This window comes from Planococcus citri, chromosome 3 (genome assembly GCF_950023065.1).
Source record: "Planococcus citri chromosome 3, ihPlaCitr1.1, whole genome shotgun sequence".
Classification (NCBI taxonomy): domain Eukaryota; kingdom Metazoa; phylum Arthropoda; class Insecta; order Hemiptera; family Pseudococcidae; genus Planococcus; species Planococcus citri.
This window is the reverse complement of record NC_088679.1, coordinates 14,933,494-14,960,515: the sequence shown is the minus strand read 5'-3', so window position 1 is coordinate 14,960,515 and position 27,022 is coordinate 14,933,494. Positions and strand designations below refer to the sequence as shown.

The 27,022-nt window shown below is 34.2% G+C and overlaps 3 protein-coding genes across 4 annotated transcripts in view; 1 reads left to right on the top strand and 2 right to left on the bottom strand.

Annotated features, from left to right (window-relative positions):
- LOC135841264 (nephrin-like) overlaps positions 1–27,022 on the top strand; it is a 1,354,679-nt gene that overhangs the window by 1,136,870 nt on the left and 190,787 nt on the right. The window lies entirely within an intron of this gene.
- On the bottom strand, positions 839–6,882 carry LOC135841954 (uncharacterized). Its single transcript, XM_065359189.1, has 4 exons — positions 6,677–6,882; positions 5,346–5,797; positions 5,066–5,266; positions 839–1,958 (listed from the first exon to the last, which is right to left on the bottom strand). The coding sequence occupies exons 1-4, from the start codon at positions 6,723–6,725 to the stop codon at positions 1,188–1,190; spliced, it is 1,473 nt and encodes a 490-aa protein (XP_065215261.1). The 5' UTR covers positions 6,726–6,882; the 3' UTR covers positions 839–1,187.
- Positions 13,071–15,335, bottom strand: LOC135841953 (uncharacterized). Its single transcript, XM_065359188.1, has 4 exons — positions 15,158–15,335; positions 14,813–15,084; positions 14,542–14,718; positions 13,071–14,454 (listed from the first exon to the last, which is right to left on the bottom strand). The coding sequence occupies exons 1-4, from the start codon at positions 15,201–15,203 to the stop codon at positions 13,261–13,263; spliced, it is 1,689 nt and encodes a 562-aa protein (XP_065215260.1). The 5' UTR covers positions 15,204–15,335; the 3' UTR covers positions 13,071–13,260.

The following is a 27,022-nucleotide window of genomic DNA, read 5'->3' as shown; positions in this document are numbered from 1 at the left end:
TCTGTGTTGACCTAAGCCGTTTCCCATCAAAATTCAAGATCACTTTCAGGGTTCTACTTGGCGGTTGAAAATTTGGAATTCGCTTATTTTTTGAGTAAAATATTCATGTTTTGAGAATGGAAATATTTTGGAATACAGTGGTGACAATGTTCTGGTCATTATTACTGATTTCAAAACATTGAGAAAAATATCAAAAATCGTTCATTTTATTTCTGTTTTTTTTTTAAATTGGCAATAAATATCAAAAAATTGGCGGAACCTTGACAAGGGTCTTGGATTTTGATGAAAATGAGCCCTGTTTATACAGATTCCTCAAATGCCATCTTTTGGGGCTGTGCCAATTTTCCCAAAACAAGTTGGATAGAGGCTAGAGCGATAAAAATCACGATTTTTCAGAAATGTTCTCTCTTGAGAACCCATATCTTTCCTCCAGGTCCAGGGGCACCTCCGGCGCCAAAATTTTCTTAAAAATTTACCAATATTCGAAAAATTTGATTCAGTATCCAAAATTTTGGCTGGTTTAACTACAGGAGATATATTTTTGCTTGCTGTTTCAATTTACCTTTGTCCTTGAAAAAAATTTTCTGGTGGATAAGGATTCCTCGGTTTGTATTTTTTTTTTTTAATGAGACGCATCACGATCAGTTTATCCATTTTAGGCTCTTTTCATACGAGGTACCACAGGACCCATCGTGAAGCATTATCAAAATCGTAGAAGGGGACGCGAAAATCCCAATTACGTATGTACTTAAGATTCGAGTTTTTGTAATTTGTAAAGCTGCGATATTAAAATCAATCAAGAATGTTTTAAAATTCAAATTCTGAGAGGAGAAGAAAATTACTTAATTGAAAATTTAATTGAACAGAAAAAAATATTACTTACTTAGAATAATATTAGGTATAAAAACTAGGTTATGTATTCCGGTTTCGAACACTTCTCCAAACAGTTCATATATTTTTGCCAATTTCGGATAAATTAGATGCAATTTCAATAATTAAATTGATGAAAAAAGCGTTTACAATTCTTCAAAAACGAATAAAACAAAGGCAGTTACCTAATTAAATATAATCTTACATAGATTCGTCGTCGTTAAAATTTAAAAATATGAAAATAACATATTATTGAGAGAACTGTAGTCAATTTAATCAGACCTACTCGAGTCAACATTTAGCTGTTGAAATCACTCTTAATAAATAAAGTAACTCTCCATCAATGGTAAATTATCCTCGATTAATTGTTCGATATTAATTTTATTCAAAACTTCGGATTGTATAGCTTCTTTAATAGGTTCCTCGAGAGCATCAACTACAAGATGTCTGATCAATTCGGGTGTATATCGCATCGCATAATCGACCAAAAAATCAAAATCTCCATTACCATCCATTTCTACTTGAACTTTACCTACTTCTAATTGTAAATCATCCAAGATGGGTTTGTTTCGTAAATTAATCGATTGATTCAACGTTGCTTCGAATTGCAGGTGGTTGATGGCGAACTTAGCTTCGCCGTTTTTCTTTATTTCGTCAGTTTTACCAAAATCGTAGAAAAATTTACATTTGCCTCTGAGCCTGCCGGTCATAAATCGTACTTTTAATTGGATAATTCCTTCTTTCATTTGAACAGTGAGGTTTCCTACTCTGGCGAATTTGGATAATCCGTGTATTGTTAAAGGACCGATGTTCACTTTTAAGAAGTCGCTATCGTGTTCCAGCACTTTTTGTATGGTGAATGGTTCATACTTCTCGCGTACGAATCTTCTACCTTCTAAAATGGCCAGGTTGACTGGTGATTGGGTGGCAATCTTGGGGATTTTGGGGCTTGTTTCTAGTTGTTTGTCTACCTCGTCTTTTAGTCGTTGGTCGATTTGTTTCAAGATGTGAGGTTTGATCGATGACAATACCGCTATTCCGGCTCCGTTCAAGGCTGCTTGTACTAATGAACCTGCGCCGGATCCAACCTGAAATGAATTAGAGTGTTTTAATTACGTTTGAAATTTATTGAATCTATTTCAGTGTCGTTCAAATAGATGAAAGTGTTTTCTGACAGAGAAAAAGTTGATAAAATGCTAAATTGTATTCAAAAATGATTGAAAATGGTCAGTCAAACACTCCAAGAATAAAAAAGCTCACTTGAAAAAATTTTGCGGTGCAAAAATTGTCAAAAAAAATCATAAAACGTACAAGAAAGAACACTCCAAAGTTAATTCAAAATTAGAAAAAATTACTTACTCTCAATTCTTCTCAAGATTAAAAAAATAAAGAGAATACCCGGCACCGTAGTAGAATGATTGAAATCAAATTTCTCATAATTTTTATACATATCATTCACGAAAATTCGTTGATTTTTGAATATTTTAAAGTTGATCAGATATTTGATCATTTTATTTTCAACACATTTTCTTCAACTTTCTTCAATTTTCCATGAACGTTCTCGAATTTCTTTATTATTTTTTGCATTTTCCTCTTTGAAAAATGTTTATGATATTTTGTATTTTTTACATTTTTAAATTCATTATCAATTGTAGAAGGCGATTCGTTCGCGAACTATTTGTTCGTAGGAGAAAAACTGTTTGTGAACGAATGAATCTCTGAAAAATTGAATTGGGAATAGATGACGTGACAAAAGTTGACAATTTCAAAAAGTGAATTCAATTCGTTCGCGAATGATTTGTTTGAAATCGACTGAATCGTGATTAAATCACATCCATGTGGAAGAGATTCGAGAACGTGGCAAAGTTTGAACTTTTTCAAATCCATAAATTAGAATTGATGATGAATCGTTTGCGATCACCACTAAATAAAATCCATTGAAATATCACGTGACAAAATGCAGTCTTTCCAAGTCCATCCAAACAATTTATTGTTTATGATTCGTTCGTGAACGAATTGATCAGAGGTGAAAAGTCGAAAGAAAGTTCATCATTAATAAAATGAATCACCAATACCTGAATCAAACCCTAAAAAAGAGCATAGGTATCTTTCAAACTTGATAATACAAATTCATGCACAAAGATTCGAGGTGATTCGTTCACGAACGATTCGCCAAAAACAGTGAATCGTTCGAGAATGACTGAATCACTTGAAAATAAAATCAGGCATTACAAGATGAAATTGTCTTCAATCTGTTGATGAAAATTTTGAATGATTCGTTCGCGAACGAATTGCTCAAAAGTGGAAAAATCGTTCACGAACGAATGAATCACTAGAAATGAAATGAGGTTGGTAATCTAGGTATGAATGACACGACGAAAATCAACAGCTTTAATCGTATCCAAGACTGGATTCAATTCGTTCGCGAACGATTCGTTCAGAACCAACGAATTATATTCAATAACGGCTGAGCTGAACCAATAGATACTAAAATGAGTACACTGAAAAACCAGGTGACGGTGGTGAAATTCGACTCATTTAAATCCATTAATGAGATTCAAGATGATTCGTTCATAAACCAGTTTTCCATTCTAAACGAATCGTTCGCGAACGAATGAATCACCAGAAATCGAAATTCGGTGTGATAACATGAAGAAAATCAACAGTTTTATTTAATCGTGTTATCCAAAACGGGATTTGATTTGTTCGCGAACGATTTGCTCAAACTCAATGAATCGTTCGAGAACGACTGAATCACTGGACACTGAATCAAATTTGTACATTGGAAGAGTTCTTCAATAAGATTGCAAATGATTCGTTCGCGAACGATTTGCTCAGATGAGGTGAATTATTCAAGAACGATTCAATCACTTGAAAGTCAAATCAGACACATCAAGACAAAGCTACACAATCGTTCTTTAATCTATCAATGAAAATTTCAAATGATTCGTTCGCGAACGATTTGCTCAAAGAAAAAAACCTGTCCGCGAACGAATAAATCACCTAAGAGTCCAATTGGGTGTTCGAAAAAAAGGACACGACGAATCTCGACAGTTTTAATCATATCATCTAAAAGTGGACTCAGTTCGTTCGCGAACGATTCACTCAGACCCGATGATTTATTTGAAAATGACTGAATCACTATTGAATTCAATACAGTGAAAGATGACATTACTTTAATTGAACTGCATCAAACTCTTCAATAAGGTTGAAGATGATTCGTTCGCGAACGAATCGCTCAAATACGGTGAATCATTTGAGTGCAATAAAATTGAATCGAATGAACAACAATAATCATAAACGACAAGGCAAAGCTTAGAGTTCTTCAATTTTGAATTTATCGATGCAAATTGTGAACGATTCGTTCGCGAACGATTTGCTTAATGAAGAAAACTCGTTCGCGAACGAATAAATCACCTGCGAGTCCAATTGGATGTTTGAAAAAAAACGACATGACGCGCGAATCTCGACAGTTTTAATCGTATCAACTAAAAGTGGGCTCAATTCGTTCGCGAACGATTCACTGAGACCAGATGAATTATTTGAAAATGACTGAATCTTTATTGAATCCAATACAATGAAAGAGGACATGACTTTGATTAAACTACTTCAAACTCTTCAGAAAAGTTGAAGATGATTCGTTCGCGAACGATTCGCTCAGATACGGAGAATCATTCGAGTACAATTGAATCAAATGAGAAACAATAATCACAAACGACAAGGCAAAGCTTAGAGTTCTTCAATTTATCGATGCAAATGTTCGCGAACGATTTGCTCAGAGGAGAGAAACCGTTCGCGAACGAACGAATCCTAAAAAAACTCCAATCAGTAATCAGATACAAACGACATGACAAAACTTTGATGGTTTTAATCCTATCATCATGAAAACTGAACTGTTCACGAACGAATTGCTCAGAACCATCTAATCATTCGAGAACGACTGATTCACTGCTAAATTAAATTAAGTGAATAAGAACATGAAAAAATTTGACTTTTTCAAGTCCATCAATCAAAATTGAAGCTGATTTGCTCGTAAATGAATTACTCCGAAGTGATCAAATCGTCCACTGGTGAATTTTGAATAGGCACTTCATACGTGAGACTTCAGTACTTAGCCCTCAAGTGGTACTCTACGTCTAGGCACAGTACATATTGAATATGACTCCTTGAAAGTATTTGAAACGACGAAACTTACCGATAACTCATCATATTGCATATCAGATGATGCTTTGTCCGTGGATATTTTACCAGTCGCATCGACTTTCAAGGAAACCGTACCCTCTGCAGTTACATTAGTCAGTGTCATGTTGAAAGGTCCTGTGGATTTTGTGAAATACGTCTCTATGGTGAAATTTCCTCTAACTTGAATTTTTTTCATATGAATCATAACGTAAACCTGAAAACATTATCGTAAAAGTTTAATTTTCATATCTCAATTCTCTAGTTAGTTCAAAAATCCACCTTTATCCTCTCACCTGCATCTCATCCAATAACAAATTAACCGCCTCAACGGTGAAATTCGATAACCCATGGACAGTCATATTGTAAAAATGACCAGTCCCGAGTGTCATGTCAGTGGTTGCATTCGGCGCTGGCATAGGATCTTGTAAGACGACCTGGCCAGGAAATCCAGTAGGTATAGGTTCGCGAAAATGTTTCAATATCGCTCTGATTTGCTCGCTGATCTTGTCTACTATTTTAACATTCGTCTTGTTACTCGACACCGATGTAGTACTTTCCACGGAGGAGCTGATCGTTGATGCTTCAGTGAGCACTTGTTGTGGGGGTGTTGTGCTTGGAGATTCGGAAGTTGTACTGGATTGTGGTGTTGTTGTTGGTTCAGTGGCTGGTGATTCTGGTGAAATGGTCGAGGGTTGAATTGGAGTGGTGACTGATTCGGTGGATGGGCCTTCATTTTGAGCAATACCTGTGTAAATACAAGTAGTAGTTGAAGTTCAGTAAGAGGTTCAATGATCAATATACCTATATATTATACATGTTAAGTTTTCGATTGATACGGTTTTAGTCGATGTTATGCAGACGATTGATTGAAAATGTGTCAATGTCGGTTCGTAATTAGGTCATATTAGATATTAAACCTTCCCATCAGGTTAATGATCATCTTGATAATGTCCCTATCTGCCTTTTTAATAACATTACTAACGTGTTGATTTGAGAAAAATAGTGCGAAATGGTGATGAAATGTTCCTATTTGCAAAACGCGATAGCTTTGCTTATCAGTAATTTAGTAGGCATCTCGGTTAATCGATTGGAACTTATTGGATTTTATATATAGCACTTACGTTAGATCAACTTGCCCATATTCAAAACATCGTGAACCTATTCCAACTGAGCAGTTCTGATTTAAGGTTTAGTCCTTTATACATTTTTGTTTTTATTATAGTCCAATCACTCAAGTAAATAAATTATCATTTTTGAACTTGAAAAAAATTAATTTAGAATAGAATCAGACACACACAAGAGCCACGCATGCGTAAACAACTCTATGGCGAAACATTCGGGTTTACCAACTTTTATTCTGATGACGTTATATTTTATAATAGTTTAAACGTAGGTAATGGAAACTTTTAACAGTCAGATGTAGGAAATTTTTGAAAATAAAACCAATTTTTTCCCTGGCAAAGAGGTTTAATACGAGTAAATTTGAAGAAAAATATTTAAATAGGTAGGTACCTACTACCTACCTAAGATAATCACGTTCTGAAAATTCAAGTCTTATGTGTGAATAAATATTTCATAATTTGAAAGAGGAAAAAAGTTATGATGTATGCTACTTAGTACTTACCCAATTGCAGTATTGCCAAACAAATACTTATTATTATACTCGTCTTCATATCGAGATATCGTACCTAGGAAAATGTAGATATTCGCGATAGGTATTCTAGCGAAAAGAGAAAATTAATAACACAATATTTTATCCAAGAATTACATTCTAAACTGTACACGAGTTCGTATCGAATCAACGAACGATTGCAGATTGAGCAAATGTACGTCGGAGTATTAATAATCGTAGATAGTAGAATAACAAAAACGACCTTTGTCTTTTTGATAACAAATCAGTATAGGTATAGACTCTGTAGAGTTCGTAAGATATTTTGATGCTACTTAATTATTTGAAAAACGTATGTACGATTCATTGCTTTGTGAGCTGTGATAAGTATAGTACTTGGTATTTTATAATGTAGGTATTGGGAAAAAAAGTGGTTTTTTTGTTGAAATTTTTTGTCATTTTTATGTCATGTTGTATTGTCAGAGAATACGTAAAAAGGCCCGTTTATCGAATATGATGAGTTATTATACTTGGAAAATAAGACGATGAGTTATTTTGATACAGACCTAAATGTAATTTTTTATTATTCGAGGTTAGAATGTGTTCGAGGTTTTTCCATGAGTGCGAAGTGTAGCGTGGAATGCCTATACCTATAGATATTAATTGTTTTGTTTGCGGTATTTTAATGAGTCGAGGGGGGGGGAGGAACCAAGACTATGGTGTAATTAATTGAAGAATTATTCTGGTATTTCATAATTTTGATAATTGTTCTGCATAAGAAACCTGAAAAAGTATCATGCCTATTTTATTGACCCTTCCTAAAAATTGAAATTTTTACTCACGAGGGAACCTTCACAGTTTATCAATAACTCTAAATGAGCTGGAATTTGGCCAAATTTTGTGCTTCTGAAATCAATTTTTCGATTCTTGATTCGTGACGAATTTTAAAATTGGTTTAAATAGAGCAAGGTGTTCGTATATTAATTAGTGATTCTGTCGTTCGTGAACGATTTTTGTCATCTGAGCAAATCGTTCGCGAACGAGTCATCTGTAATGTTAATTATTATATTGAACTTGAAGAGATGTTTCGTCGGTTTGCATTCTCGAGTCTGATTTCATTTCCAAGTGATTCAGTCGTTCCCGAATGATTCGTCTTTTTTGAGTGAGTAGTTCGCGAACGAATCATGGCATAATATTTTATCTGGTTTGATTCATTGATTAATGCTTTCGGGTTCGATTTTTCGTCTTTAATAAAATCGTTCGCGAACGAATCGTGCCTATTCTTCAATTCATATTGATTAATTTGAAAAAGTCAAATTCTTCCACGTTCTTTTTCATCGAATTTAATTTATTTGCGATTTATATAGTCATTTTCCAACAGAGATTCATTCGTTCGCGAACGATTTTTTTCTTCTGAACAATTCTTTCGCGAACGAATCGTCCCCATTCTTCAATTCTTATCGATTAATTTGAAAAATTCAAATTTTGAACGACTTGTCGATTCTGAACAAATCGTTCGCGAACGAATTGAATCCAGATTTTGATGATAGGACTATAGAGTTGAGTGTCGTTATGTCATCTGCACTCAATTTTATTTCTCAGAGATTCATTCGTTTGCGAACGATTTTTCTCTTCTGATTTCTGAACAATTCGTTCGCGAACGAATCATCCCCATTCTTCAATTCTTATTGATTAATTTGAAAAGGTCCAACTTTGTCACTTTTTTTCCCATTAAATTTGATTTAGTCGTTTTTGAACGATTTGTCGATTCTGAACAAATCGTTCGCGAACGATTTTTCTCTTCTGATTTCTAAAGAATTCGTTCGCAAACGAATCATCCCCATTCTTCAATTCTTATCAATTAATTTGAAAAGGTCAAATTTTGTCACTTTTTTCTCATTAAATTTGATGTAGGTAGTCGTTTTTGAACGATTTGTCGATTCTGAACAAATCGTTCGCGAACGAATTGAATCTACACTTTGATGCTAGGATTAATATTGTTGAGTGTCGTAATGTTGTCGTTATGTGATCTGTACTCAATAAATAATTGATTTCTATGCTGAAGTTGACCTTCCTGTTCAAAATTCAACTTTTAAAGTCAATTGGGTTAGGTTAATCGAAAATCTGAGATAATGGGTTGAAAAGTGTAGGTAGGTATTGTTTTACAAGTTGAAAATCTCTGCTATAAAAAAATCCAAAATCGTCAATTTTTGCAGCAAATTTTTTTAAAATTCTTGTACGTCCCACCCTCAGACCCTCACCCCTTCCCTCCTCATAAATTGCTGCGATTTTGGACTCGATCTGAAGCCTGTATTAAAAGCTGAATTTTTTTCCAGTATTCTCGAATCGATCCAGATGGTACTGTAATCATTCGATAGCCAAAAATTTAATCCTGTCAGGCGGATGAATCGAAAATTCGAGATGACAGGTTGAAAAATATTTTTTTTTTCAAGTTACAAATCTCAAATTTATTTTAAAAATCCAAAATTGTATATTTTTGCAACGAATTATTCAAAACTTCTTCCATCTCATAAATTTACCCCCCCCCCCCCCCACAACGAGTACTACATTTTCGAATCGATCTGGCGTTTTCAGCGAAAATTTACTTCTTTCCAGAAATTCTAAATCGTTCCTGCAGGATTTGGAACGATTCAAATCAAAAGTAATGTCGTTTTTGGGGACTAGATTCATGATCGGTGGTTCGAATCATATTTTTGCTCTTGTAGTTCTCTTTATTGGACGACATTACGTAATTGCATATTACCAGCAGCTGTTGCCAAGTTTATCTCAATTTTACAAAGATTTCATCAATTGTTAGCTTTTATTCTGTTCGTCAACATTCATCAGGAACCTTCATTTTGAGTTGAAACTTACTCTGAAAAAATTTCAGCTCCGGAGGTGCCCTTGAAGGGGAGATATAGGTTCTCAAAGAGTAGATATTTTCGAAAAAATCATAGTTTTTTGCTCCAGTTCCTACCACTTTTTTTTTTGTTGGGAAAATTGGCAAGTCAAAAATGATAGTACCTATTTAAGATTTTGTGTAGAATCATACTATTGCCGCCAAAATCCCAAGATCTTTTTATAGGGTTCTATGAAGCAGAGTTGAAAATTTGAGATGGAAAAATTTTCAAAACACGAATTTATCGAAAAATACGAGTGATTTGCAAAATTTTTAACCGCTCAGTAAACCTTTAAAAGTGATCTTGGATTTTGACGAAAATAGGATATCTCGATTGACGCACAATTTCAAACAGTACTTTTATTTGGGACTGTGCTATTTTCTTCAAAACAGGTTGGGTGGCGACAGGAGCGAAAAAACAATGATTTTTTGGGTCTCGTATTTCCCTTCCAGGAGCACCTTGTAGGTTGAACTTTTTTGTGAGTCAAGTTCTACTCAAAATGAAGGTCTCTATTGAATTTTGTCAAAATCTGCTGGTATTTTTTGAGACGATTCAACTTAATAATCCATGATTTAAAACTCTCTTCCGAAAGGACACCTTTACGCCCATGTTTTGCTAAATTTGTTAAAATTTCTTATATTTTTTTTGGTCATTTGCAGCAAGCAGCATTTTCCATGGCATTTTTACGGTGTTTCTGTGATGATAATTTTGATGTAATTTTTGAAAAATTAAATTAAATTTTATTTTACCAAGTTGAGCAATTTAAAAAAATTTTCATAGCATTTGAGCAATTTTCGGATATTTTACTGAAATTTCAGAAATTTCCAACTATTTTCGTGGCTCTTTAACAAATTTTGAAGTAATTTTTCCAACGTTTGGTCAGTCGTGCTGATGTCTTATCAATTGATGGAGAAGTCAGTTCGACAAAATATTGTGATTTTGATAGATTCTTTTGCAATTTTGAGAATATTTAATTATAATTTTTAATAATTATCTAGGCGACTATTTTGCAAGGTTTTTATTCAAATTTTGAGACACATTTCGTCGAGTGTTTGAAATTTTAGATATCAATTTTTGGTAAATTTGAGATGATTTTGATGCCAATTTTACTATTTTTATGATACTAACTCTGAGTAAGGATATATGTTATTTTTTCTACATTTTTTTTTCTATTTTCTTGATACCGAACAATTTATGAGCCATTTGCCATAAATATGAAATAAATTGTTTGGTATTCGTAAAAATCACGAATTGACGAATTTTTAATTAAAATTTAATCATGACAGCAGAACTATTTGAGTCAGCTGAACGTATTGTGTGGCTCTGATACTTATTGCTATAAAGATCAACCCAGATTTTTCGTCAAAAAACTGGTCCAAATGTTGGATAAAGTTTTAATAATTGATATAGTAAAAAGAATACTTAGGTGAAAACCGGAAAGATAAACGAGACTTTTTATTAATAGTCAGGGTTGGTTCTCTACGTGTAGACTATCTTTGTCTACATAGTCTACGTTTGTCGTGTAATCTATGTAAACTTCATGTAAAGTAGACTTCCTGTAGACTACGTGTAATGTATGTCAACTTCGAAGTTGCGTATTCCCAAATAATCTCCCTTCTTGCTAAAAATTTGTCATTTTTTTGCAAAAAATTACCCTCACTTTTTAAATGAAAAACTGAAGAAACAAAATCTTGCATTTTCGACAAAGATTGTGAAAAGGTAAAATTTTCTTACCAATAATTGACGATGTCTACTTCTGCTAAAATTTACACTTTTGCTTTTCTTAAGTTTTTTTTCTTTCCAAACGTTGTCAAAAATAAAGTACTTGCTCGTTTTTTTTCCAAAAATTGAAGAAAATTCTTGTTTTTTCAGCCAAATTGCTGAAAATTTTCATTTTTTTCAAAAACTTGAAAAAGCCATTATCTTTTTTTTTCAAATTGTTCAAAAGTTTCATTTTTTTACCAAGAAATGCAAAAATCTCGTTTTTACTAGTAGAAAAATTAGGGAAATGCTTTTCCTTTGTGAGAGATTCGTATTCTCTCTTTTCAGCTCGACAAAATTGCTGAAGATTTTCACATTTTTTCAAGAATTACCTATCCAGAAGTCGTTTTTCTGCCAAAAATTGTCAAAAACTGAAAAATATTGCTTTTTTGCCAAGTAGGTTATGTTTTTTTAACGCGGATTCTCAAAAATTTAGTTTTTGAAAGTTTTTTGAATCTCGTTTTTGAACATTGTTTGGATTTTAACCACAAATTTTTAAAATCTTCTGCCCAAAATCCATGTAAAAAAGGCTTTGATTCTAAAACAGAAAACAGTTTTACTTTGTAGTTTACATAGTTTACATAGTCTACAATGTCTACATGTAAACTATCGTTGTCTACAGTAACGTTGTTTACGCGTAGACAACGCGTGTAAAGTAGACTATATAGTCTACTTGCCAACCCTGTTAATAGTTGAAAAAAGCTAAGTAAATTGTTCGAAATTTCGATTTTTTTTTTCAAAATTGATAATTTTTTAACGAAATTTCAGAAACATTAACCAAAATGGTGAAAGCAAATGCAAAAACTATTTTGCAATCAGTGATTAGCTGATGGTTTGTTTTACATTAGTTCTGTCGTCAATATGTACTATCTTTTTTTTATTTGCGATACTTCACTAATTTTCAATCAATTTCAACTAATTTTAAGACATTTAAACAAATTTTCAAAGCAATTTTTGTAGAACTTTTCTCAGCGTAAGTATCTTGCTTTTAAATTGATTTAAGGCGATTTTAAATCACTGAAAGGTCAACTAGGTAAACAATTTTCTGTTTGCCTACTTTACGCATTAGTATTCTGACAAATAATCATTAAATTTCGAGAATATTCATTGATTTTTTCGTAAGTGATTTAAGGCAGAATTTTACTCAAATTTTGAGACATTCTCACAACTTTTGGTCGTTTTTTTTTTCATTTCAAGAATTTTTAGCAACTTTTTGTAACTGGTTTCTGTTTGTTTTCTACCACAATTATTGCTTATTTTAGTTATTTTGAACTTGGGGCTTTCTTCTTTTTTTTTTCTACCAATTTGGAATAAAATATGTTTACAGAAAAGAAGGAAGATTTAAATCACTTTGTAGACTAAAAATGATTCGTGATTGTGATATGAATTTTATTTTTCCCAATTCTGTGCTCTAGAAGGTTTTGAAGTCAACTTCTGTACCACCTGAAAATTTTACCCATGTCATAAGTAGTTTGACATTCTGAATTAATTGGGAAAAGTGAATTGGTAGCAGATCAAGAAACGTCGAGTGTGTTGTTTTTTGAAATTACTGAAGAAAAGTCAACTTTTGTTGGATGCTGCAGATTGGCTCGAAAATGAACTAGCTCAAAATTTGGATTTGAGGTTTGAATGACATTCTCTATTCTCTATCAGTGAGCCAAATTTCAACCTCAATCAAAGTTTACTTTGATTGTTTAAAAACATACAAAACAATGTGAAATTTGGGGGAAAATAATGTTTAAAAGAAGTAAATAGGTATTTGGTATTTTTATTAAATAATTTACATAATTTTGTTCACAATAAGAGTTAAGAATATTGCTAGAATAAAATAGTCAACAAAGCATTCAAAATTCAGCTAAAAATATTTTTTAAAAGTAAAAGGAACTTGAAAGTACGTATTCTTAATTAATAGACAGCTGAAAAATTCAGGATTTGTTACTAAATGGCCCCTTTTAATGTGACATTTTTCAATTGTTTACATTTATTACTGATGAAAGGTTTCTGGAACCACCATCTTTTATCCACACATTTCGCCATCTCAACTCCGGTCGAATTTGAGCCATTATTAATCCGAGGTTGAACTTCCAGTAAGGGAGGAGCATTTGTCGTAGAGATATTTTTCGCACACTTATTCCTCAAGAAGGGTTTCTGGAACCACCATCTTTTATCTGCGCATTTATTCGTCTCTGGTATTTGTTCGGTTGGTGCAGGTTTCTTCTCTGTTTTACATTTATTTCGACGGTAAATTTTCTGCCACCATCTTCTGTCATCTTTACAAGGCGTCGAGTCATTTCTCAGAGGAGTACTGAGGGTGGTAAATGGAGTGGTAATTGTCGTCAGATTGGATGAATTGGTCACTGCTGCGATGGTTTTATTCGTGATAGTTGTGTAATTAGAAGTTGTCGATGTCGTCGTGGAATTCAGCTCGAGTAGGGTTGTTTTATTTGCAGATTCGGTGACTCGTTCTGGTTTAGAGTATTCTTTATGTATGAGTTGTTTTAAATGACTGGTGATCAATGTTTCCAATTTATCGTGCAAGAGATCGTACATAAAATCATTGATATTTGGGTACAGTTCGCTTCCATTTGGTTTTTGAATATTTATCGATCCGAATGCTATTTCTAAATTATCGATAATCCAATCTTTATCGAATCTTGTGTTCGCAAACAGGGTCAAATTACCAATGGTGAAGTTTTCGGTGCGATTTGAACTCATAATAGCGAGATTTTTACCATGTCTCCATTCGAAATATCCTTTCAATTCGTGAGTCATCAATGTAATATTAAAACGAACTCCTGATCCGTCGTTGTAGGCAAATAATTTGGCTTGTTTGAAATTATTCAATCCACGTATCATTACGTAAGGCAGTATTAAATTCATATTTCCCCATTGCTCGGTTATCGTGTTATTGATACAGTAGGTATTTTCGGCTTGAGATTTTAAAGCTGTTTTATTGAGTGGAGATAAAGCGTTCGATAAGAATGGAAATACGCTCTCGAAGTCTTTGATTTTCTTGGGTAAATTATTCGTCTGATTGGCTTTATTGGCAGTGCGGTTATTTACCTCGTCCACGATTAGACCAATTGCTCGGATGAATTTTGCACGATTTTTACTCGATTTGCCAAATTTGATCTATTGGAAAAAATTCACAGGGTAGAATTAATCGAAATTATACAGATGATAAGAGTGCTGTACAATTTAGAAGAGATAGGTAATTACCTCTTGATCATTGTATACAAGATCAGTGTCGTTGATTCCATCTGATCTCATTTGATGGATTATTCTACCATCGTATTCCTTAGCGATGAAGAATTCACCCGAGTCTGCTTCCTGAGTTTTATTCAATTGATAAATTCCTCTGATTTCTAAATCAGGCGGATCGATCGACTGGGTTATCTGAAAATAATGCAAATATTAGGCGATACTATTGCCTGTATCTAAAAATTAATTCCTATAATTAGGTGGATAATTTTTTTTTTTTAAAACTCACTTTGATTTGAAGATGGAAATCGCAGATGACCGAGGTAATTTCTGTTCTTGGCTTGAGAGGATTGTTATAGATTCGAGAAACCGTTACGTTTTTGAACTTATAACTCTCGTCTGTGAATTCCCTGGATGTTAAGTCGGTCTGCTCTTCGTCGATGTCCAGTTTTAGAGAGTTTGCCAAATTGTGAACTACGTACGGTTCCGGCCTCAAGCTGAATAATTTTTTCACCAAGGTTTGTATTTTATCGGGTTGTTCGGATAAATCGGCGTAAATATCTGTCGAGGGAGTTTAATTAGGTTGAAATTTATCGATTGATGGAGAAGTTTATTACTATTAGAATTAATTTACCTGTCACGGATAACAGCACGAGCACCCCGAATATTAAAATCTTCATTTTGCTAATCGAACAATTTTGATTTAATGTTTATAAATTTATCACGATTCGAGTTGTGTTATGACTGAGAACTTATCGACTGAATCAACTGCTGAGATGAGTTGGTTTATATTTACTAGACGAGCCTTTGTACAGTTCAGCCTATCGAGATATTGATCGTGGTTTCGTTATAAATCGAGATCTACTTACTCGTGTGTAAAGTTCTAAGTATGTTGCATATCAAGTTGAATGGATTGATTATACCGGAAATGATTACGAAGATTTAATGATTTTTTTTTTTTGAAATTTGTGATAAGTATAGGCTACTTACTGGTAGAGTAAGTTTCATTTGGATGTTCATCGAGTGACGATCAATTGAATTGATAAACGATAGGTTGAAATAATACGAGCGTTTTTCTAGGATGAGACAATTTTCAGAAACTCTTTCAGATTTATGATACGTAGCATGTGTTTTGATATTTTGTTCTAGAGAATGATTCGCAGCAAGTATGATATTATCCATTATTATCTCCTTTCTCAAGTCTGAAGACATTGTGCAACATGCATGGCACATTTTTTCTTCTGTGTAGGTACTTTCTTTGAAAAGTGTCTTGTTCGAAACAATTTTGATGAGAAAATGTTTTAAATGAAATTTTTTATCAGAATGATTCTAATCTTTTTTTAAACGCAACATTTAGAGAATAAGTAAACTTATGAGATGAACTCTTTGAATTTACTAAGCTCCGAGTATATGTCCCAATTGGAAACAAAAAATCGAAAGTTTTCGATTTTTGGAAAATTTTTATAAATTTTGAAACTTATATCAACTCCACTCGACCGAATTTTTTCACAATTTCTGCCCATTCTGGAGCCTTTAGCTTGTTTTTCGATTTTTCCAAAGTTTAAAAAATTTTAAACTCGTCTGAAACCAATTCCCCCAAATTCGAAGTTCATCATTTCGAGTCATTTTGGAGTCTCTAGCGTAATAATAATTCGATTTTTCCAGAATTTTGAAATTTCTCCAGAATGCATGGAAATTTAGCTTGAGGCAGTTGAAAATCGACTTGTGGCTAATTCTCGTCCTATTCAATGAGTCTATCCCCGTTTATTCAGATTTCCGGACGAACACCTTGTGTATAAATACAAGAAAAAACATGAAAATTTCGAAAATTCTCTGCTCTCAAAGGGAAATTTTTGAAATTTGCTTGAATGGCTTTGTCTTGCATAAGATCAAACCCCATCTCCACTCCGTCTTCAATTCGCAATTTCACCATTTCCAGTCATTGTAGAGCCTCCAGCGCGAAATTCAATTTCTTCAGAAGACGTGGAAATTGATTTATTGGGTAGCTTGACGAAAAGTTATGGTTCCATTCTATATCGTCTATTAGACGAATTTATTCGCATTTGGCCCAATTTCTGAGCGATGCAACTAATATTTTTCAGGCAAAATTTTGAAAAAAAAAATGTAAAATTGGTGTGTGATTTACTTACAATTATCACCAAGAAGAAAAAAGGAAATTCTAATGGTGATGCTTTTTGGTTTAGACTCAAAAACAAAAAGCAGCGTGAGTTTTTTAAATTTTAGTTTTTTTTTTGTGATCAGGAGAGACTGTCAAAGTTGCAAAAATGGCCGCTTTTGCCCTACTTCAAGAGTTCGTAGCGACATACATCCTTATTGTTTTGCGAAAATAAAAATCATTTTCGGATTCTAAGCACTTTTTTAAGCAAATTAATCTCCCCAATTTTTGATTCTCGAAGTTTCAAGCGCATAAGAAAATATTTATTAAGTATACAAATAAAAATGTTTCGAATGCGCTTGAAACTTCGAAAATCAGAAATCGGGGAAAGTAGTTTACTTAAAAAAGTGCGTAGAATCCGAAATGGACCTTGATTTTTTTCGCAAAACAATACTGATGTCGCTACAAACTCTTGAATTAGGGTAAAAACGGCCATTTTTGAAACTTTGATCATCTCTCCAGACCACAAAAACAACTCAAATTGAAGGACCCCACTCTGTGTTTTGTGCTCAGTCTGTGTTGCTGTCGTGCTTAATTTTTCCTGAGTGGTCTCTCACTTTAAATATACGAGTACTTACTTCCTTCTACAATATTTTTGTAGGTTAAAATCAACACATGTTTTCATTCAACATTTTAGTGTATTATTTAAAAATATTGAAAACCTGTATTTCAGTAATTTTTGGTTAATTTGGCATCCCCATTAGACCCAAAAACCAAGAAATTCATGTCAACAGCGACTTCCAGAGAACAATCTTCACCTTACAGAGGCCGCTCGAAGAGATTTAATAACGCACTAAAATTTTTGAATACCTACCTACAACTAAATTCACTTGATTTGTACAGGGACAGGGTGAAAAAGAACCCTGTTTTTTTACTTCTCAAAACACAAGTTTTCAAAGCGTTTTCCCTCGCTTCGCTCAGACTTGTTTTCTTTTATTTTTCAAAATTGAAATCTAGAAAAAAATAGTGTTCAAATTTCAAACTGTTAAAGTGAAAAAATAAACTTCTTGCATGAAAAGTATCGTTTTTACGCCTCTCGAAATGCAAATTTTCAAGAGCTTTCACCCTCTCTTGGGCTTGTTCTCTTTTCTTTTTCCATATTAACATCTTTTTAAAAAAAAACTGTCAAATTCTAAAATTTTAAAAGCCCAAAAATGAAGGAACATGTAAATTGTTCAAAGTTCTCTCAAAATACAAATTTTCAAAAGCAATTTGCCCTCGCTTTTCTCAGGCTCGTTCTCTTTTTTTCAAAATCAAGTTCCTAGAAAAAACATCGTTTTTTAGGTCTCTCGAAATCAAATTTTCAAAAATTTTAGACCTTGTTTCGCTCAGGCCAATTTTTGTATTGTTATAAAATTTAAAAAATTCACATTTGGGCCCTCAAAAATCCAAAACAGAAAATTATAATTGTTATACATGAGTCATATGAATATGATATCAATATTGACAAAATTGGTATTTTTTTCCTGTACCAGTCGGAAAATTTTCGGTCAAATCTCCTCCCCTTCCCCTCCCCTCTTAAATGACCTCTTTATAATTTCGTTCGTAGAAATGGGGCTGCATTGGCTCTCAACAGCCTCGAACCGTATATTATTTCCTGGAGGCTCAAGTTAGAAATTCAAACTGATACCTAACTTATAGAAACTTTAGAGAAAATGAGACCAAAGTCCCAAGCTGAGGTGGAAAAATGGGAGAAGATGGCTTAAAATGTTCCAAAATTTAAGAAATGAACAGATAGGCCCCTCAAGTTAGTTGGAATCGAAATGTCACGCCATTTCAATTTTGTTTCAAAATAAGGGGACTGGAGATGCATTGAGGGGTCGTATGCGAAAAACAAGCGAATATTCGAACTCAGCATCCTTCGGTACCTAAAAAACGATATATGTCACTCGATATTTTGAATTTTTCGTTTTATTTTGTCCAATTCAAGGTAGAGGGGAGACTTGGAAGAGTCGAATCGAAAAAATAAGCTTATATTCGAACTCAGCGCCATCAAATCAGTAACAATCGATGTCACATCGATTTTGAAATTTTTTTCAACTTTTACCTAAATTGGGGACCCTTGTGCTTCAAAAGGGGGTGTGGAGACCCCATTTCGAGATTTGTTTTGTTATAAAGTAGATGAAAATTTGTCTTCGCCGTGTAATTTTCAACGTATCTCTGAAAAAAAAATCATACTGATGCGGAAATTTCCATTCCTTTCTGTTTGGTTTGGGAGGGAGGGGGGTGAGGTACGAGGTACCACTCCAAATTGGAGAAAAAATTGAAAAATTGTCCTGATAGTGTGATATATCGAATTGTATGTTTTCAAAGTTGCTGAACTCGAAAATGAAATTATTTTTTTGATTCGGCCCCTTCTGACCCCTCTGCGTCACCTCATCGGGGTCAAAACTTGAAAAATTGTAAAAAATCGTGTGACATATCGAATAGTATGTTTTTGAAGATGCAGAACTCGAATATGAGCTTATTTTTTCGATTCGATCTCATCCAAGTGCGTAATGCTGCATCCATTCGCATGTGTTCTTAACATGTAGTGAAATTATTTTTTCGATTCGGCTCATACCGTACCCTCTAAAATGCTCTTTTTAAATAACTGATTTCAAAATGACGAATCGTGGTTTTCTTAGAATCCAACGTATTGATGTGTTTTTATTTTATGGTTATTTTTTGTGAAGTGAGTCAAACTTTTGAACTCGTACTACTCGTAATTTCGACCAACGAAATACCCAAAGCTGCCAAGGTGAGGTGGAAAGATGGGAGAATATGACTTAAAATGTTCCAAAATGCAAGAAATAAACAGATAGGCTATTTCACTTAGATTTCGAGGTAATTACACGTAATCTCCCATCCATTTCACAGCTGAAAAAATTGACATGGTGACAAAATGCTCTGAAATTGTGGAAAAATACTGATTTTCAAAACTTTGACTTATTCAACTCCCCCCCTCACTTTGTTATACATATACGCAATTCGAAGAATTAACTGAAGATAAAACAACCATACTTGCATTTTCTACATTTTTAATTATAATAATAACATGAACACAAGCCACAAGCACATCATGTTCGAATCATATCCAACTTTTTTGGATTACTATTTACAATTCACGTACGACGCTAATGCTATCTAGTAGCATAAATATGTACAAATATACGACATAACACACTTCTTAATTTTTTTCCGACATTTTCACACCCCTAACTTAATTACCTACCTGTATACAGTATTTCTTACTCGGAAAAATTCTTGAATTCAAAGGGAATGGAAATTTTTTTTAAAATTTTGATGCTTAGTTGCTGATAATTTCCTTTCCAAATAAGTTTATGTGACGAGTTACTTCCCAATATTTACATCGTCGGATTTTCCAAAAAAAAACCTACCTAAATTTTTAGACAAAATGAACCAATTTCGCGAAGGGAGGAATTCTTCTAAGGCTGGTGGGGGGAGGGAGGTCTTTTTCTGCTCACGAAGTATTATGAAATGATTTTTAAATTATCATGCAGCCATTATTCTATACTGATTTCTTCTTACTCTCCTCCTTTCGTCTCTGTGAGGGGAGGGGGAAGGGGAGAGGGATTGCTTCATCGCATTTCTAAAATCAGTTTTTCAAGTTCGTATCGTTAAAGTTGATTTTAGAAGCGCTGCGAAAATAAGACTGAAAGGTCGAATCGTCGAGTTTATAGCGCGTAAAACCACGCTTTTAACGAGTTGGTCCATTTATAAGCAATGAAAAATGTATTTAACGAATATGGTGGCCGTTTTGAACCTTGATTCCGGCGAAATAAAGAGAGAGTGTTACGACTTCTTGTATACGTATATATTTACTCGTATATGAGAGATGGATTTTGATGTATTTCGAACAACACTAATCCTCCATAGAATGGTTTAGTTTTTAGTTATTGATTCGATTACGATGATCGGCGAAGTGTGGAGGCGATTTATGTTTAGATTTTACGATTATCTCTTTTTCTGCGCGATAAAGAGTTCGACTCGTATATGAGATGAAAGTCGACTGATGGGCAGTGCAACTTCTCACATAAGCTCGTATGGCTGGCTGGAGAAAGAGCAGCGACAGGGAAACGATGGAAAGTTATTTTGGCAAATTTCTCGGCGCGTAATTCAAAAACACGAATAGCGTTTATTTTTCGTTTATTTAGTTTTTCATTTGTTTTTTGACTGTTACGATGTACTCTGTTCGCAGGAAAAAGTTTTTATTTGTTTGCGCTTATGTGTTTTGTAACAACATCGCGCGGCAGCATCAGCAATAGCAGCAGCGTCGTCGTTTTTAAAAAGCAAGAAGAAATTTTTCTCGGCACACGAAATCATTTAATATATGAAACAGCTTCGCCGTATTCAATTTTTTTTCTCGTATTCGCGTTCGCGTTCGTTTTTCTCTTTTGTTCTACTATAAGCTCGTGTCTTTGGGTTTTTCGGAGGATTCTGGAATTTATGTTTGAAGTTTTTATTTTGTTTTAAAACTACATGCCTTGTTTATCACCTCTAATAGCCCACTATATTATATTTTATGACGCTATAACTATTTACTTTTCGATACACGAGACCCTTTCCCCCCTCCGTTGGTCCATTCTCACACCCCTGGCTTTAATATCAACAACGATAATGAACGCGAGATGGTGTTTTTCCTCCTTACGAGCTGATGTAACACCCTCTCGTCGAAAGTGCATCAGTTTTTCAATTTTTATTTCTCGCCGGGTTTTTTTTGGACGAGGCTTTAAATTGGGCGAAGATACGTGTTTTATGATCTAAAAGGCAGCAGCAGGGTTGTATATTCGATGGTACAATTTTCTTCGAGAAAAATACCAAAAAACGAGATTGCCTTTGATTCGAGATATTTTCTCATGCAAGAGTATCTCGTACATTATGTTATATGTATATACGAAGCTGCGCGAAATATTAGCCACGAGTGGCTGAGCGACGAGCTCATGTTGAAAACAGTCTGATTTTTTTCTACTCTGCTATCGTCTCCCTACCTCCTTCGCTATCGATATATATGTTACGTCCGATGATAAATTTTTCAAACCGTGTGCAGAAAAAAAACCTCGGGTAGGTTTTTTTTTCTGGGATACGAACCGAAGGTATTTTCTTTCCCCATCGTATAGGTACCTATAGAAATATTAGGTACGAAGAGTCGACGACGAAGCAAGCAAGGTTAAAGGAAAATAAAATTTCCATACGATGGAATCAATTTTCTCAATACGTTTAGAAAATTTATTGGTAAATTTTTTTCCATCGAGAACGATAAAAATAACTGTCGATGTCGGTTCAGATATTTTAGAAACACTCGAAACACGTGTATATATTTGAAAAAATTTCGTTTCGAGAAACCTAATAACGCGGGTAATAGTACCGAAGCGTGTAAAATTCCCCTACAAACAAATCACATAAGATGTCTGAAGATTGGCTGCGTTCGACTCTCTCTCTCTCTCTCTTCGAGACTTCGAAAGCGATGAAAATTTTTTTTTATATATTTAGATTTCGCGCGCAGGTAAAAACGAGAAAGCTTTATGGCTTGGCCTTATTTTTTCCTTTAACTGGGGAGGGAGGGGGAGGATTGAGGAAATAACGAATTCGTGATTTTGTTTCGATATCGAAAGAGCTCGGGTTTTTTTAAAGTGGAGTTTGAAAATATAGGCTGAAATAATGGTCTTTATAGTTTTATTTTATTCTAGTACAGAAATGATGTACCTACTTACCTTTGCTTTGAGAAAGGATGGCGGTGAGGGGGGTGGATTGGTTGCGATTCGGTGTTATGGTCTCATCATGAATGAAGTATTCGAAATTATTGTTACCTAGTTTTCACTGTACCTATGGGTATTATAATTCAGTTTCCTAAGCTGTTTTGAGAAAAGTGACTCAGTTCCAAGGAACATTATTTGAGATTCTGCGTCGACCTTGGGCCATTATCATACTTTTGGGCTTCTACTGAGCGGTTCAAAATTTGCAAATCGCGTATTTTTGAGTAAAGTTGTATTTTGAAAATATTTTCTTCTCGAGTATTTAGTATCAATTATGCCAAAATATCGAATAATATCATTTCTAGAAGCGAAAAAATATTTTCCAATATTTTGGAAAACAATGGTGCCAATTTTCTGATTATTATTGCCTTGAGAAAAATATTATAAAACTTTGTATCATTTTTTTAGTTTTTTGAAATTGTCTAGGTATGATGACCAAAAAATTGGCAATATTTGTAAGTATTTTCGTTCTGGTTTGAATGATGCAAAATATTTCAAAATATTTGGGAAGAGAAAATGTTCAAAACAAGAATTTACTCAAAAACAAGCTAACAAGCAATTGGCAAATTTTCATCTGCTCATCAGGGATGCATCCCAACCAGCTGAAAAATTTTTGAACTGGACAAAGGGAAATTGAAAAAAGACTACAAAATATTGTTGAAATGAGTAACTCAGGTAATGGTAAGAACACATATATTTCAATCTGTTTAGTCGACGAGAAGTCTATAGCCTCTCAATCATCATTGATAATTCAGTGTTGCCTCTTGGGTAACTTAATAGTGGCATAACAAATACCTCTCTCAAGTTGGCAACACATGCAACACAGAAAATAACAAAATACAATATATGAAAATATGAATCATGAATTAACAACAGAATGTTCGATTAAATGAATACAAAATGGATATAAAACGATTAAAACCATAATGACAAAACATTTTTATACAAAAACAAAACTGCCTAGTGGCATTCACTAATACAACTAGACTGGTGTTACAGAGGGGAGGCAGACCTTTGTCTCACTCCATTCATGTTGAACTTTAATTACGCTAGGTCGGTGGGTTTGTTTCTATGTAGCCGTCTTGTGATGTTGGTGGTATCCAGGAGCTGGATGGCTTTGATGTTTGGATGCGTATTGAGCCTCCAGGTGTGTGCTTTGCCATTAGTCTGATTATTTCATCGACATGTGGTATATTTCAATCGGTGAGCAGTTTTTTATTTCTAACATGCCATGGGGCATTCGCCATTAGGCTCAGAGCTTTATTTTGGGAGCCTCTGGATGATATCACAGTTTGACTTTTTTGCAATTTTGCGCATCCCCACAGCTGCGAGCCATGTGCCCATACTGGGTGTAGTATTGATGAGTAGATCAGCTTTTTGTTTTCAAAGCTCAATTTAGAATTTCTTCTGATTAACCAGTAAATGTCTTTAATATGTAGGTTGAGTGCTTTTCTTTTCTTTTTAACATGCTCACTCCAGCTTAACTTTGAATCCAAGGTCATGCCAAGTCATTTTAACTTTATCTGTCTGTTGAACTTTAGGGCTGATCAGCTTAAGCCAGGTTGAAATAGGTTTGCCCGGAATAGACCAGACCAACACTGCTTAGGTTACTATAAGCTCTATCATTGACCAGTACTTACCTCAGCTAGTTCAAAATCCAAAATCGAATCAGATGACTGCTCCATAACGATCAATTAATTCGATAAACCAAAGCGCAAACTTTCACTTTTAAATAAACAAAGAGGCAACGGCCACTAATTTCTTACGTTAAATTCTAAATAATAATAAATAAATAACGGCCACTAAATTCTCACGATAAATTCAGATTTAACAAAAACAAAACAAACAAATTAAAGAAAGTTAAATGAAAAAGCACGATAACGAAATAAGAATTCAAATACGAAACAATTAAAGCAGTATACACGGTAATGCTACATATATGAACGCAAGCACACAACACGAATAAGGTAAGACCGCCTATTAGTACGCGGTTAAGGTTTGAGACGCTGCAGCTCCCAGAGTTGTGCATAAAAATTTATGAAATTTTGTACACATAAACTTTGAACCCTTGGCTACATAACTGCTTACTCACTTTTGAGTTTCCCATTGCTGCTTTTTTGTAATAACGCAAAAATGAGGGCAACTCAAATGCGTACTAATAGGAAGGTACCTTCCTATTAGTACGCAAACGTCCGCCTATAAGTACGCATGAGTAAATACACGTTGAAAATGGTAAAAAATCCAACAAAAAGCACTGAAAAAGTGTAATGGCATATTTAGAGGGAATTACTGTGAAAAAAACCAAATTAGCAATTCAAATATCCGAAAAAGCAAAGTTTTCAGATTTTAAAAAAATACATTTTTTTGACATCATATTTTTTGTCCATTTTTTAAAAATTAGCGTCAGTATCATGATCAGACTTCATAATCTTGAACTTAGATGGACTAAATACCAATTTCAGCTAATTTTATTCATTTTAATGCAAAATGATCAAAAAAATGAAAATTTACATGCAAAAATGATGCGTACTAATAGGACTTAGGAGGTGCGTACTTATAGGAAGTTTTTTGTTCTGACATAAAATGATGTCTAGCTCTACAATAAAATAATATTTTCGAAATGTCTTTTTTTTCATAAGAAACTACATAAAATTACGGATCGATTGGTATAAGATACTTACCAAATAACATTATTTTAAAATGTTCAATCTCATTTCCCATTTTGATGAAAAAAAAATCCAAAACACAGTTTTTCATTCAAATTGTTCTCAGAGACAGAGTTTTCAATCAAACTGCGTGATTTTTTCGGAGAAACTAGGGTCATTAGTCAGCTACGTCATGGTGTGGTCAAATTTTCGATCAGTGTTACCAATCGCGAGAAAAACGCAATGCGTACTAATAGGCGGTGCGTACTAATAGGCAGTTTTACCTTACTTGTTTACAGTACGACCAAAAAATAACAAATGAGGTAGATTCAGCTCAGCAAGCACAGAGGTAAACCTAAGGTGTAGCACCTGGTTTGTAAGAGACTGTTTGGCGGTTCCTCTGGGGGAGGGTCCCTGGCCAGAGCTGATTGGTTGGTCGTTTTATTTGTTGGGTGTGGCCTCCGGTGATTGGCTGTGGCGTATCCCTTCCGTTCTCCCCACTTTCCTCCTTCACCATCTCTCCTCTCTACATTTCTCTTCCCCCTTCCCCTCTTCTTACCTTATGCTCTTTTTCCCTTCTTCTCCTCCCCCTCCTTTTCAATTCCCCTTCAGCTGTTGCTGGCTATGATCAACCTCTTGCTTTGGTTAGTTGAGAGTGACATACCTTAGTTAGGTTAGTATAGAGTAGACATTGGGGTTATGCTTTTTGCTTTGGTTAGTGGATAGTGGCATATCTTGGTTAGGTTAGTATAGAGTAGACACTAGGGTTTTTGTATTGGTGGGATATGTCCATATAGATTAGTATAGCAACTGGCTGTGCTGTGACAGGGTTGCCTATTCCAGTAGTTAACTCTATGTGTTGATACTTCACATGTCTGTTTTATAATAAATGTATGTAATGTATAGTAGATCCTCCAGCTGGAACACTGGACAATCGCGAAACACCACCAAAAGCGTTCTCTGGGACACAGCGAACCACCGGAAAGCAAAAACGGCAGTTAACTCTTGAATAATTTGTACTAACCTTATGGAGTGGCTTTCACCTTTGCTTGTTCCAGAGCCAATAAGAGAATCGGCTGTAACCTCGCTTCCAGGAAAATAAACACTTTATAACAAATTTCACATAAAAACACTGCAAAAGACTGGAGAAATTCACCATTTACTGGAGAGCACATTATCAACATGTGGCTTTAAATGTTTACATCTTTCAGACACGGCTTTTCTTATCAGTGTGTATGAAAGCATTAATTTCAAGGGTTAAAACTGAAAAAATAATTCTATGTACATTATTTTTACGACTATTATTGCATATTAATCATGACGGAATCATTATTTTCATTTTTAACTCATAAATCCAACGATTTGGTAAAATACGATTGATAAGAAAAGCCCCATCTGAACTGTCTGAAGAAGCTGGAACAATGGGCACACTAGCGCCCTCTATGTGAGAGACAGGTCCGAATTAACCATGTGCGGTGTCACACCAGCATCTAAAGCACTGATCACTTGGTTAGAATTAGCTGGCATAATTAAAGTATCAATATTAAAATTTGCAGCAAAATTAGCCACAGTTATCATCGAAAATTGTACATCCTCACTAGTACCAATATGAGAATTTACGACACTTCCTTGTTTATTTTTGTTTTCAAGTTTGTAGCAATCAGACTTAATGTGACCTATTCTCTTACAATAATTACATTTCACCTTAGTAGTGTTATTCGAATACATACACTTTTTATTACCATGACCACGAAGACTTCTTCTGAATGAAGAAAGAAAAGCAGCTGACTGATTAGGTTGAGTGGATTCGGCTGACAAAGCTTTAGACATATGACTTGTTTTCATCTCATTTGACAAACGCTTACTTAGACGAATAGGTAGCAGGATTTTGAGGAACTTTGAAATCCTTAAGCTTGGCAGAA

Excerpts from the sequence above, each read along its gene's own strand:
- LOC135841953 (XM_065359188.1), bottom strand. The coding sequence starts at position 15,203 with ATGAAGATTTTAATATTCGGGGTGCTCGTGCTGTTATCCGTGACAG. Across the intron at positions 15,085-15,157 it reads CGTGCTGTTATCCGTGACAG|ATATTTACGCCGATTTATCC; the intron begins GTAAATTAATTC and ends CTCCCTCGACAG. Across the intron at positions 14,455-14,541 it reads TTGTATACAATGATCAAGAG|ATCAAATTTGGCAAATCGAG; the intron begins GTAATTACCTAT and ends TTTTTCCAATAG.
- LOC135841954 (XM_065359189.1), bottom strand. The coding sequence starts at position 6,725 with ATGAAGACGAGTATAATAATAAGTATTTGTTTGGCAATACTGCAATTG. Across the intron at positions 5,267-5,345 it reads TGTTATTGGATGAGATGCAG|GTTTACGTTATGATTCATAT; the intron begins GTGAGAGGATAA and ends TAATGTTTTCAG. Across the intron at positions 1,959-5,065 it reads TGCAATATGATGAGTTATCG|GTTGGATCCGGCGCAGGTTC; the intron begins GTAAGTTTCGTC and ends AATTCATTTCAG.